This window comes from Thamnophis elegans, chromosome 1 (genome assembly GCF_009769535.1).
Source record: "Thamnophis elegans isolate rThaEle1 chromosome 1, rThaEle1.pri, whole genome shotgun sequence".
Classification (NCBI taxonomy): domain Eukaryota; kingdom Metazoa; phylum Chordata; class Lepidosauria; order Squamata; family Colubridae; genus Thamnophis; species Thamnophis elegans.
The window spans coordinates 15,862,592-15,876,058 of record NC_045541.1 but is presented as its reverse complement, the minus strand read 5'-3'; the positions used below and the strand labels follow the sequence as shown (position 1 = coordinate 15,876,058).

The window sequence follows — 13,467 nt, the reverse complement described above, 5'->3', positions numbered from 1 at the left end:
AATTTTTTATAAATAAAACAACTTTATGATGTCAAGATATTAGCCTTCAACCTAAGTGCTTCAGAACCACATTTGTTTGTAGTAATTTTAACAGACAGACAATAAAAAGAAACCCTAGTAAGTCCTTGCTAAATTATATTTTGTTAGCATTCAACTTCAGCATTCAAGAACATGAGCAAGCATGGAATGGGCAATTAGAATATCTAACCCATTCATGACAGTGGAAAGTTCTTTTAACGTTTGTATAACTTTCTATAGATGAACAATTATGATTCCAATAATCAAATCCATAATCAAAATAACCCATTTTTTGGTATCTATTAGATAAATGTAACTTCAGCTTATTGTTGGAAATGTGGACTTCAAAAAAAAAAAAAAAAGCAGCATTGTTATTTATGATGTCTTGTTTCGTAGTGGTTCCTTTTTGGCCAGCAAAGGTAGTCTTCAACTTACGATCATAGTTGAGTGAAAATTTATGTAGCTAAATGAAAAATTTGTTAAGGGAGCTTTGCCCCATTTTACAACTTTTCATTTTTTAAGTGAATCATTGCAGTTGTTAAATGAATAGCACAGTTGTTAAGTGAATCTGTTTTCCCCGTAGACTTTGCTTGTTAGAAGGTCACAAAAGGTGATCACATGACTCTAGGACTCTGCAACTGTCATAGATAAAGAGTTATTTGCCAAGCATCTGAACATAAATCATGTGACCATGGGGATGCCGCGACGGTCATAAGTGTGAAAAATAGCCATGTCACATTTTTTCAGTGCCGTTGTAACTTTGAATGGAAACCAAATGGACTGTTGTAAGTCGAGGACTACCTCTATTTTAATTATTAATTTTGGTTTGGAAAATTGTCTGGCTTTTGTAGATAGCAATAGCAATAGCAGTTAAACTTATATACCGCTTCATAGGGCTTTCAGCCCTCTCTAAGCGGTTTACAGAGTCAGCATATTGCCCCCAACAACAATCCGGGTCCTCATTTTACCCACCTCGGAAGGATGGAAGGCTGAGTCAACCCTGAGCCGGTGAGATTTGAACAGCCGAACTGCAGAACTGCAGTCAGCTGAAGTAGCCTGCAGTACAGCACTCTAACCACTGCACCACCTGGACATGGGATTTTTTTTTTCTATGCTATACACTGATAACCACAGGAAAAAGAAAGTGTTCATTGCTTACTCTTACAATGGCAAAAATGAAAGGCATATTTTGTGTCAGGATAAAGTTGACTGAAACACTTTCAAAGGGAACTTCAGCAGGATTCCGCTGTTGAAAACATTCTCTTGGCTCTTCTTCTAATCTAACCTTCTCTGTTGAATGCTGTGTTTCCTGTACTCCCTTTTATTTATTGATCTTTCTGAGGGGGGTCCTTGGTGCTCTATGAGCTTGCTTGTTTTCTTGCAGATGTTTCATTACCCATAGTAGGTACCATCAATTAGCACTGATTATGTTACCTTGTTTGGATAACGAAACATCTGCAAGAAAACAAGCAAGCTCAGAGAGCACCAAGGATCCCTTCATTTCAACCCTGAGCTATAAATATTTTCATTTATTGGTATTTATTTTTCTCCCTACTCAGTCTACCTGATAACGTAAAAAAAATTCTTGTAAAATATTACATAAACATATACTGTATACAGAGCCAAATTAATAGTCTCCAATTAATGAATATTCAGGTCAATCCTTTTTTTTCTCTCTCTCTCTCTCTTTTCATTTTGCAAATGGTTAAAAAACATTGAAAGGTCATAATTAAAATATAATAAATAGTCGTTTATTCAAAGCACTAAAGGTTAATTGTGTGGCATGCAGTTGAAGCAACACCTGGTACGTAACAGTAAAAATTATTATGTATATGTCATTAACCTCTATTTGCAGTACAATAATCCAACAGGTTTAAGGGCAGATTCAGTGGTGGCATTCCAAAATTTTTACTACCGGTTCTGTGGGTGTGGCTTGGTGGGCTTGGCAGGTGAAGGATACGATCAGAGGGACTCGGGAGGCAGAGAATAGATGTGGGTGGGGCCAGTCAGAGGTGATATTTACTGATTCTCCGAACTGCTCAAAATTTCCGCTACTGGTTCTCCAGAACTGGTCAGAACCTGCTGAATACCTCCTCTGGGCAGATTCTCAAGGGAAAGGGATTGTAACAGAGAAAATACTTTTGTAGGATCCTACTTCATCCATCCGAGAGGAACAGGCCTTACAACATGTCAACTTTACTAATTTGTATTCAGTGGTCAGCTTCTACAAAATAGATAAGCCATGTAAAGTTTTATAAGTAATGATCAGCTCCCAGCAATGGATTTGGAAGCAAATGTATAACCAACAACATATGATCACAGTGACTTACAACAGCAGTTGCGGCAATCTCAGTTGCCATTGTTAGGCACATTCCATGCAGTTGCAGCATCCCATGTTCATGTGTTCACTACTTGTGACTTCTTGCCAACTCCCATTGACTTTGCTTGTCAGAAGCCAGCAGTTAAGGTTTCAAATGTTGGTCACATGATCAGACATTGTGATTATCATAACTGCAAGCTGATTTGCAGGCACTCAAAACATGACTATGGGGATGCAGCAATAGACCAATTGTGAAGAAGTAAATCCCCTCAGTCAATGCCATCATAACTTTGGTCACTGAATGAGTGGTCATTCAACAAGGACTATGTACCTATAATCCCATCCAGACTCAGCCATATATCTGTTTAGGAAAGCTTCTGAATCACCCGCTCTCGTGTCTTGTCAGAATTAATTCTAAGCCTCTTTCTCCCCAATTTCCCAACCTATACCTAATCCAATTAAATAAAAACTTATACTTTATTTTAATATTACTTTAAAGAGAATAATAGAGATAAATAAACATGTTGGTGATATTGTAAAACTTTTACAGTTTTGAACAACAAAAGCCTGCTGTATGACTTTGAGTCAGTGACTCTAAGCCAGGGATGCCAAACTCGCGGCCCGCGGGTTAGATGCGTCACACGCTGACCACACCCATGCCCGGTTTAGCGAAGAGGAAAAAAGTCACGATGCGTCACATGATGCCACCGTGATGATGCGACTTTGATACCCCTACTCTAGGCTCAATCTACCTCACAGAGATGTGGTTGTGGGAAAAATAAGAGGAGGAGAAGTATTATGTACGTTTGCTTCCTTGAGTTATTTATAAAAATAATAAAGGCTATATATAAAACAAAAACAAAAAAAGATCCACATTTGAGCTGTAACTTGCATACTGTACAGTTTATATCATTAAGAAGAAGGTGTCAGTTGATCTAATAACAAAAAAATTGAATCCCAAATATTATGGAACTTTCGTTGTATGTGTTTGAATTCTGTGGGCCTATTTATGCTAGGCAATATTTCTATATATGATTACATGGCTGGAAGACCACAGAAATTGGGAAACTGATATGTAAGGATTTGAACTGTTAAATTAAACTTTAGAGTTAATAATAATCTTGGACCTGGGGATGCAACTGAAAACACAAAAGAGTGTTTTTGTGTTAAAGAGTAACTCACTTTCAATTTTCTAAATTAGAAAAGAAAAGGAAATTTCAATTAAATTAAAAGCATAGTACTTTATTAATGGAAGGGAATTAATTATAGTTCTACAGTCAATTTAAATGTTTTATCATTTTTACATTTTTTAAAAGTGTTTAATGTTTTTGGACTTTTTATCCACTTAAAACATCTGTTTCAATAAAGGACATAATGCTTCAAAGAGCTGACTGCATATCCGGAGATGCTTACATGTTGTTAACTTTTGTTAAAATGGCTGTGAAATTTTGCATTTGCTGAACGATTGTTCAGTTAGGACTGCATTATGTTTATGTTAGGTGTGCCACAAACCCTTATAATTAATTTAGTTCTACAGTCAGAGATAAAGAAGTTAAATATATAAAAACATGATGTTTCCTTCATTTACACTATTACTTCAATATAAAAACATAGTGCACTGTGCATTTTTATTTTCTACCAACAGGTGGGGATGGTGTTCCACAGCAAAAAAGGGTCGAGGAAAATTTTGTTTTTTTTCAATTTATTTTCCAAACTTTAATTTATCTTAAATAATCAGCATTTCAGTTACTATATTGCACCAGCAATTGCCTAGTTTCTTGAAAAGTCTTATTGCATAATCTACATCCTCCTGCTGAAATATTCAGTTTTACTTGGAATACTTTCTAATTTTTGCTGTACATAAATATTTTTTCTCTGTACATAAAGATTTTTCTCTGTATTAAACAGAGTATAAATCATAAAAATCAGGTGGCCATAGTAGTTCCACAAGTGTTTCCAAAGTACTCCATCTTTCTGAAGTAATATTTTCCATAATTTTAAATATTAAATACCTAAAACAGGATATCTAAAATTGGTTTCTCAGAATATTTCCAAGTGAAACCTACCCCGGCCGCAAATCAGAGAGATTGTTTGGCTGCAGGTGATAAATTTTAATGTTTGGAAAAATATAGAAGGGCACATGGTAAAGCCCACATATTTAGCCCAGTCAAAGGGATATATTTTGAAACTAGCACAGGTATAGGCAAACTGGAATTTTCCAGATGTTTTATACCATAGATTCCATCACCTCTCTGGGTCTGTTGAGAAAAGAAGTCAAGGCAGCTGAAGGTGACTTGATTACCTCTAATTTCTTTCTCTTTATTGTTCTGCTATCGTTCAGAGGCAACTTTCAGAAACAGGAGGCCTGCCGATACGTTGCTTTCCCTCCTTTTTCCAAATGATTTTTTTTTCTCTTTGCAGTGTCAAAGACGGCAGTAACATTTCTGCATATTGTTTTACTTTCCACTACTTAAGGGAAAAGCTTGGAAAACAAATCAGCTTCAAAAGAAACAATGGAACAGGATCAGTAATAATAATTTGGCATCAGTTGTAACATCAACTTTCCTTTGTTGGTAATTAATATAGGATGTTATAACATCTATGACATTAGAACATTTTTGTACTTTATTAAATTTTTGGAAACATTTTCTGCAACAGAACCTTGCCAGTACAATCTTTCTTATGTCCAAGACTATAAGGATACATTTATGTGCCACCATTTATGGCATTTACATACATTTATGTGCCACCACAACTCAGCAATTGGACTAAGCATAGGGAAGTAAATTCAGCACTGATTAATTACTAAATTACAGAGACAATATTACAGAGACAGTAACAAATTGAATGAAAATTCATGGAGATGCCCTTAAAGTTGGAATTCAAAAGTCTAAGTAAACACAGGTTATCCCTGGAAGGGTGGAATAAGTGAAAAAGAAACTCAAGATTGTCCTACCTTGATTTTGTTATTGGGGCGGGGAGACAGAGAGAGAATCTCTTATCATGTTGGCAAGATTGTGTACTTAGCCTCTTTAACAGAGTTCCAGTAACCCTGACCTGGCTAATCTCCCTTCTCTCAAGTATCATCTACTGAGACCTTGGAAGTGTGCCTTCTCTGTAGCTACCAATGCCTTTGAAATAGTCTCCCACTTGAGATTTGGGAACTTTATTCTTTTACCCTTTCAGAAGGTCACAAAGGCTTGGCTCTTTCTGCAAACATTGAGTTAGGATGGGTTTAGGTCAAGTGGTGAGTAATGTGTCTTGTTATGGTTTCCCGATAGGAAGACTACAATATATAATATGTCTTTTATTAATTGCTGCAAGATGCCCAAGATCACTGTGAGATAGGCAGGCATATAAATTCTTTAAATAAATAAAAAATCCTGGAAGAGCTGACAGATTACAGCTAACAAATTATCTGTTATAAATGCTCTTGATGTTCTGACTCGTCTGAGGAATATAGAAATGGCCTGGCCAATCATTTCTTCTCTCTACCAAATCTCAGTTGGCTCCTTGATTTCCCAGCAATATCTGACTTCTTCTACATAGACATTCTCATCTATTGTCAAGATTATATTCATGAGGATATAATCTGCCCAGAATGCAAGGAGATATCTCCCCTTCTCTCTTTTTTCTGGAGACACTTCGCTGAACAGAATTTGCTGACTGACTGCTGATCTCTGCCATTCCTGCTCCTTGAGGAACCTATACAGTAACTCGCCATGAATCCTCACAAGAAACTCCAATCATACTGAGGAATAATTCCTAAAGCATATGAACTCATATCATAAACATAAACACTTACATACATACAAATACCCCAAGCATATACAGTGGGTGTTGGTGTGGGTGTGTAATGTGTTTCAAAGACAATCAGTACTATAATGGCATATGGGAATGAGCTTGGGGAAAAGATGATTGGAACTAGACAAACTAGATAATGGTATGAAAAATGAAATTTAAGTCCATGGAAGGAATGTGGGTGTGGCAAACATCTCAGAAGGGATGGGACCCCCCCAAGTTTCTTGGACTGTAAAAGTGGGAGGATGGTGGTGATAGAAGATGTATTTTGAGAGTTGAAAGATTCTGTTAATATAATCTTATAATAAAGGAGAGTACTTGAGAGACCGCCTGCTGCCAATTACCTCCCACAGACCCATTAGATCTCACAGGGTTGGCCTCCTCCGGGTGCCATCTACCAGCCAATGCCACCTGGCTATTACCCGGGGGAGGGCCTTCTCTGTGGCAGCTCCGGCCCTCTGGAATGAACTCCCCGCAGGGATTCGGACCCTCACCTCTCTCCAGGCCTTCCGAAAAGCCGTCAAAACCTGGCTTTGCTGGCAGGCCTGGGGGTGATGAGTTCCCTCCCCTCTCGACATGTATGGTTGTGCGACTGTTGTTTACTTTTTGTATTTTGTTTTTTTATGTTCCCCTTTTCCCCCCTTGAATTGTTCGCCGCCCTGAGTCCTCCCGGAGAAGGGCGGCATACAAATAATAAAATTCTATTCTATTCTATTCTAATTCTTCTGGGTGTGCTTCAGAGGTGGGTTTCAGATCCCGGGGCTACTAGTTTGCTTGTGGTCACACGTGTGCATGCGCAGAAGCTTCTGCACATGGGCAGAAGTGTCTGGGCGGGTGAGCAGAGCCTTCTGCTGCCGCCACTACCAGTTCAGCAGATCCAGGCCGAACTGGGAGCAACCCACCACTGGTATGCTTGTTGTTTGGACTACCATGCAAGGCTGACGTCAAGCTTTAATGTCTCAAGATCCCTTAATAGTTTTGATAATCATACTATTCTTCCTGAATATCTGGTAGGTTTGAACCCTGAGACCAGTATTTTTCAATAGTTCCAATCATCCTGTTAAGATATATCCAGAAATTCATTTCTGCCCGTGAGATGTCATAATTTGACAGTGGCCACTATAGGTTTGCAAAGTGAAAATTCTCCAAAGAGACAGTGAACTACCAATCCAAGGAATTGTTGCTGAAAGAAAGACACATTGAAAACTAAACCCGCTTTCCTTAAAAAAAAAATACTTTAAAGAAACTAAGTCCAAGAGAACTTAATAATTGTTGGAATAAACAGAAAGACAGAATAGAAATTAAATCATAATAAAAAATGACAAAAGTATTTTAAACTCTAAATCCTAGTTTTAGGGAAACTACTAATTGATAGTACTATAAGAACATAATATAAGTAGGATCTTAAAATATTCTTTATGATTATTTTTCTCTGGTTTTCAGTTTGCAAGACATATTAAGAAATCTGAAGGCCAAAAAACACCCAAAGTTGAGTTACAGATTTCCATATATGGCGTAAAAATTCTAGATCCAAAAACAAAGGTAAGAGTTCTCATATTTCTCTTTACCCCTTAAAATTTTACCCAAGGCAAGATAACTCATGCCATTTGGGTTACTTTATAAATGCTTACACTGGGATGACATGATTTACTTCTGCAATATTTAACATTGAAAATTGTCTCAATTGGGAAAATATGATGTACAGTAATAAATATAATTATCAATGCAGGAACTTGAGTATCATACAGCAAAAACATCCTGTGAATGGAGTTGAATCTTATGGAGTATCTTGTGTTTTTTGTTTCCTTGTCTTATGAAACTGAAAATTAAACCCAGATTACCTTTGCAATTGTAACTAACAATGCAGCTGGAGTAACATTGACATCCACAGCTTCTACTGTTTTCCTCAGGACAAAAGGAGAGTTGTTACAGTACAATCCTGTTTTCATCAGACTGACCATTTGACTTTCTCTGCAGACACCGCTGTGTACAAAAATATATGAATTTAGTATTAGTCAGTATTAAGGACTACAAGAATAAAATATAATTCCGTTTTGATGTTTTGTTAAGAGGACTCTGCTTCATCCTGGGCGCCTTGAATAAATAGTATTCAGCAGTCAAAATATAATTCCGAGAGGTAAATTGCACATTTGTTATTTGCAGGAAGTCCAGCACAATTGCCAGCTTCACAGGATATCATTTTGTGCTGATGACAAAACTGACAAAAGAATATTCACTTTCATATGCAAAGATTCTGAATCAAATAAACACTTGTGTTATGTCTTTGACAGTGAAAAATGTGTAAGTACACACAGACTTTAAAACTGGTTGAATTTGTTGTTCTTGAAAAGTTGTCTCAACTACCCCCTCATATTTTTTGTGTGTAAGAGCTCCCCCCCTCTTTTTTTTTGCAAAATAGTAACTAAAATAAATTGATGATTTTTCTTTTTGGTTAAAATTTCTTTTCTCTATGCTTTCAATTTCTATTGTTCTTTTCCAATATAGTACACACATACAGTATTTGTTTGAATATCATAGAATCAATCCATTGCTAAAAGGCCCAATTCTACATTGAATGAAAGTGATACATAATTTAAAGTTGATTGTGCTTACTTGCCAGGAAACAGTCTAAATGCATACACCAATTAGGTTCTTAGCTGTCTGGAATAAACATAGAGCTATCCAGTTATAATGTTCTGATCAGAGTTGGTATTCAGCAGGTTCTGACCAGTTCTGGAGAACCGGTAGCGGAAATTTTGAGTAGTTCGGAGAACTGGTAAATACCACATCTGACTGGCCCCGCTCCCATCTATTCTCTGTCTCCCCAGTCCCAGCTGATTGGGAGGAAATAGGGATTTTGCAGTAACCTTCCCCTGGAGCGGAGAGGGAATGGAGATTTTACAGTATCCTTCCCCTGCCATGCCCACAAAGCCACGCCACAGAAAAAATGAATCCTACCACTGGTTTTGATGTGCTTACTTATACAATATTTGGTACAGATGTAACAAATATGACCAAATCTTTGTCCCTTATATTTTTTTTAATCTGTACCTGAATCTTCATGAAGATTATGTGATCTTTAGTATGGTCTGCTACTACTTTTAATATCAGAGACATCTTAATTATGTTTAAAACAAGTTAATGTATTATAATTTTTGTATTGTATTTTTCTTCCACCTAAATCACATTGTGCAAAATAATCAAAATGTAGCAATTATTTGATAAATTATACCAAAATCATGTTTTTATGTCCTTAGAAATATATTCCTCGTGTATTTTTATTTAATGATGAGAGATCCACTTATGATGGCCTGATTTCAGTACATCAAGCCCCTTCAGTGGAATTGTGTGATAATTTGTTTTTCTTCTATTTTTATTTTCATATTTTATTCATTCTATGGCATGAACATTTTTGCACCAGCTCTGATTTTCTTCATTAATAATGACCTTAATATTGGTGATCAGTACAAGCTTCTGGGGTTTTGGGGGGGGGGGGGGTTGCAACAAAACATTACCATTGCATGCTAATAGTAAGACTTTTTTATTTCAAGGCAGAAGAGATAACTTTAACTATTGGCCAAGCATTTGACCTTGCTTACAGAAAATTCCTAGAATCAGGAGGAAAGGATGTTGAAACACGAAAACAGATTGCTGGATTACAGAAAAGAGTAAGTTCCATAGTTTGTCTGAGTTTAATAAATGTCTTACGTAGTTTTTTTTTTTTTGTTTTTTTTTAAAGAGTCATTGCTATTCCATATATGGAATAAAAAGTCATTTTATAGGAGATTTATTAATGGGAGGTACAGTATTTCGCCAAAAATAAGTCTGAGTCTTGTTTTCTTTTGTTCCCCGAAATAAGCGCATGGCCTTATTTTCAGGGAGGTTTATTATTTTTGAGGTGCAGGAGGCAGCAAGTATGGTCACCTCAGGGTTGCTGCTGTGTTGCAATATTTTCGGGGAGAGTTTATTTGGGGGGAAGGCTTATTTTACCGTATGTGCTCAAAAGCCCGATTGGGCCTATTATCCAGGGAGGCTTATTTTCAGGGAAACAGGGTATGTCATTTTAAGCCCCATTTGTTATATTTGAGTTATATTTAAATGATCCAGATGACTTATAAAATTGAAATTTTATGTGTAATGTCTGTAAGACATAAAGCTATCCTAGTCATTATAAACCAGAAAATGGGGAACAAAGTAACTTGATAAAAAAATAAGACAAAAATGGTAATAAGAAACCGGTGGGATGCTTCACTATATGGGAGAATAACCTGTTTGTATAACAGAACATGGGCTAAATTTAAACTTATACATGGAATGGATGATATCTAATTCTTGTCACTCTGCTGATAGAAGTTTCTTCAACCCAGTAGGGGGAAGATGTGTTTTGATCATTTTCCTTCTTACCTTCTGTATTTTTCTAAATCTGTCTCAGAGGACTAGGAACTTTAAGAAAAAATGGAAAATATACCTTTCTGTCTGAATGTTCCAGCAGTAAAAGGATCCCAATAAGAGAAAAATTGAGGGTTTCTGTTAATTTTGCGGAACATATTTCTGTATCTATTTTGTGAAGAAATTGGTTATATGGGAAGTCATTGGTGAATAATATATTGTTTTATATATACTGTATAACTGGATACAATGCTTCAGTTGTGATAAGGCTCTATTGTGGAAATAAGTTTGTTAACTGTTTTTAGGTAACTTAAAAATATACATTTTCTTTTAAATTAAATATTAATGCAGTAAATTAATATTGGACAGGATTTTTTTTCCATCATACAAATATGACACAAATTTTGGGACTCTTTTAATGATAGTGATGTTAATACCAGAAATACACCTTGTTTTACTAATGATAAATGCTTTGTTCCATGATGATTTATTTTTCTAGACTTATTCAATGTAGTGAATAATGTACAATATTATTCTAGGCTTATTCAATGTAGTGTGATAATGTATGATTTTTTTCTTACCTTGGCAATATTTCTCTGATTTTTTTTTATACATGCATATTTTTCAGATTAATGAATTAGAAACAGAAAATCTGGAGCTAAAAAATAAGGTGCAAGATTTGGAGAACCAGTTAAGAATAACTGAAGTACATACATTGCCAGTAAGTACACTGAGCAAAAATGTTTCTCTTAGCAATTTATGTTTCTATTTTCAATTTTTGTTTTATTTCCATCATAAACCAGCGTTGAATTATAAGAATTACTCTAACAGAGAAATGTGTATTAAATTCATTAAATTTACATACAGTTTATTAAATTTCTCATCTCTCTATACAAAGCGAGTCTGGGCTTTATTACTTTATAAATAACTCAAGAGGCTAAGATATCTAATATTCCTTCCTTCTGCTGTTGCCCCAACAAAACAATAACTCTGTGAGGTGAGTTGGCTGAGAGAGAGCGGTCACCCACTTGGCTTTCATGCCTAAAGTGGGACTAGAACTCATAGTCTCCTGCTTTCAATTATAATGGCATTATTAATGTTACGGCTACATATGGAAAGCAAAGAAGGTTGTCTCTGTAATACAGCGCCTTCTTTGAGATTCACAATCAATGTTTTGTTCCTATTCCCCATATTTTTATTCTGTCGCACAAACACATGTGCACAGGCACAAAAACCTCTTTCTCTCATATTAGTAGTCGTGGAATCCAGTAAGCACATTTTCTTTCAACATAAATAACTACAAAATTTTACCAAAGCTTTCTGTAATTACTTTTCTATCAACATCTGAACTCATATCAGCCCAATCTATTTGCTGTCAGTGTACTATTTAAAGGGAACCTCACAGCAAAGTTCTCACTATAAAAGTTGTTTTAGAAGGTAAGGATGGGCACAATTACCTATCAGTTATAGGTAATTCCCACAGTTCCACAAATTTAAAATGTATCCCTGTCCTAATTCTTGCATATTTCCCTAATCCTTGGTGCATGTCTTAAGAAGTAAAGGTTAAGGGCAGCTTATATGATACAAGTTTGGACATTCTCATTACAAAAGCTACATTGCTGCAATTCTGCTGAACAAGAGTTCTGATATTACATATATACACAGCGGGCTTGTTTTATAAACCATATCTTAGGGAACAGAAGGAATTTTAAATAAATATATGTCATCAAAGGGGGATATATAGCTCTAGGTGCTTAGAATTATTGTTAACCACTCAATAATTCAAATTAACCTATGTTAATTGAGGAATGAGTGATTGATTTCCAGGAGTGCCATTCTGATTGTGACAATCAACAAAGTGCTTATTGTTTTGACACTATCTGTTATGGAGATATTGTATGGGCTGAAATTTCTATAGATAATATGAGTTTATGGAATGGAGAAGTTCAGAAGATGTGTCTGATAGCCATAGATGGAAAGAGGAGTTATACATAAACTCAGTTTATACTGAGTTTATACACACAGTTAAGCAATGAGACCAATTGTCTTGATGGCAGTTTAGGGGGCATTATGTGTATTCCTTGAAGATGGCCTCTATCTTCTTGGTCATCTCCAGTTGTGGATGATGGACAGAGGACATGTGGAACTTAATAATGAAAAAAAGGTTTTCAAAACTATATCCTGAATTATGGACTTCGTCAAAGACTATTTGATTGCAGAAATTTATAGAACTTGTTGAATGAATCGAAAAGGGGACTGCGAAAGAACATGACTGGGAATAATGTGGGCAAACTTTAAAAAGAGATCCATTAACATTTGAGTGATGTCCAGACTTTTAACATATGGTATGTCAGTTATTAAATCCAAATTTAGACCAATTTCTTGTGGGCAAAAAACAGAATGCAAGAAATTAGATGATTTACATATATGAAACTTGGTACCACAATAAGTGCTGATAAATAAACATTAACCTTGATATAATATTTATCATATCATGAGATCACACATGTCACAGAAAATGAGATCAGTGTTTCTCCAAAATGACCAGCTTCCATAGCACAAATGCATGGACAAATGGATGGATGCATGGATGGATACATGCACACAGACATACATAAATGCAAAATACAAAGATATATTATAGATATATATCAGATAAATTTTCTGGAGTCATAAATTTTTTAGAAATAAATGGAAGATGGTAGTAATTGGAGGAATAAAAGCCAATATGTTGGGCTGTGTATTTTGTTTTTACAAAAAGAAATGCAAGGAATACTGATTGTGGGGGTGTTTTTAATACATTTCTTAAGCAGATTAATTGTGTATTTAACATTAGTAACAATTCTTTTTTGCAACCTCGGCTTCAGGAATAAGATTCATTGCAGAACTCATGAAAGACTAGGATCTGTGCCATTACAAAGACATCTGGATAGTTTGCA

General features: G+C 35.7%; 1 protein-coding gene across 2 annotated transcripts in view; it reads left to right on the top strand.

The window, feature by feature from the left end:
• Positions 1-13,467, top strand: part of GULP1 (GULP PTB domain containing engulfment adaptor 1) — a 72,242-nt gene that overhangs the window by 40,467 nt on the left and 18,308 nt on the right. The window contains exons 4-7 of one of the 2 annotated variants that reach the window (XM_032236650.1): positions 7,583-7,681; positions 8,303-8,440; positions 9,691-9,807; positions 11,157-11,249. In XM_032236650.1, the coding sequence (XP_032092541.1) occupies positions 7,583-7,681; positions 8,303-8,440; positions 9,691-9,807; positions 11,157-11,249 (447 nt within the window). The remainder of the gene's footprint in view (positions 1-7,582; positions 7,682-8,302; positions 8,441-9,690; positions 9,808-11,156; positions 11,250-13,467) is intronic. The other variant, XM_032236655.1, reaches the window with a different exon arrangement.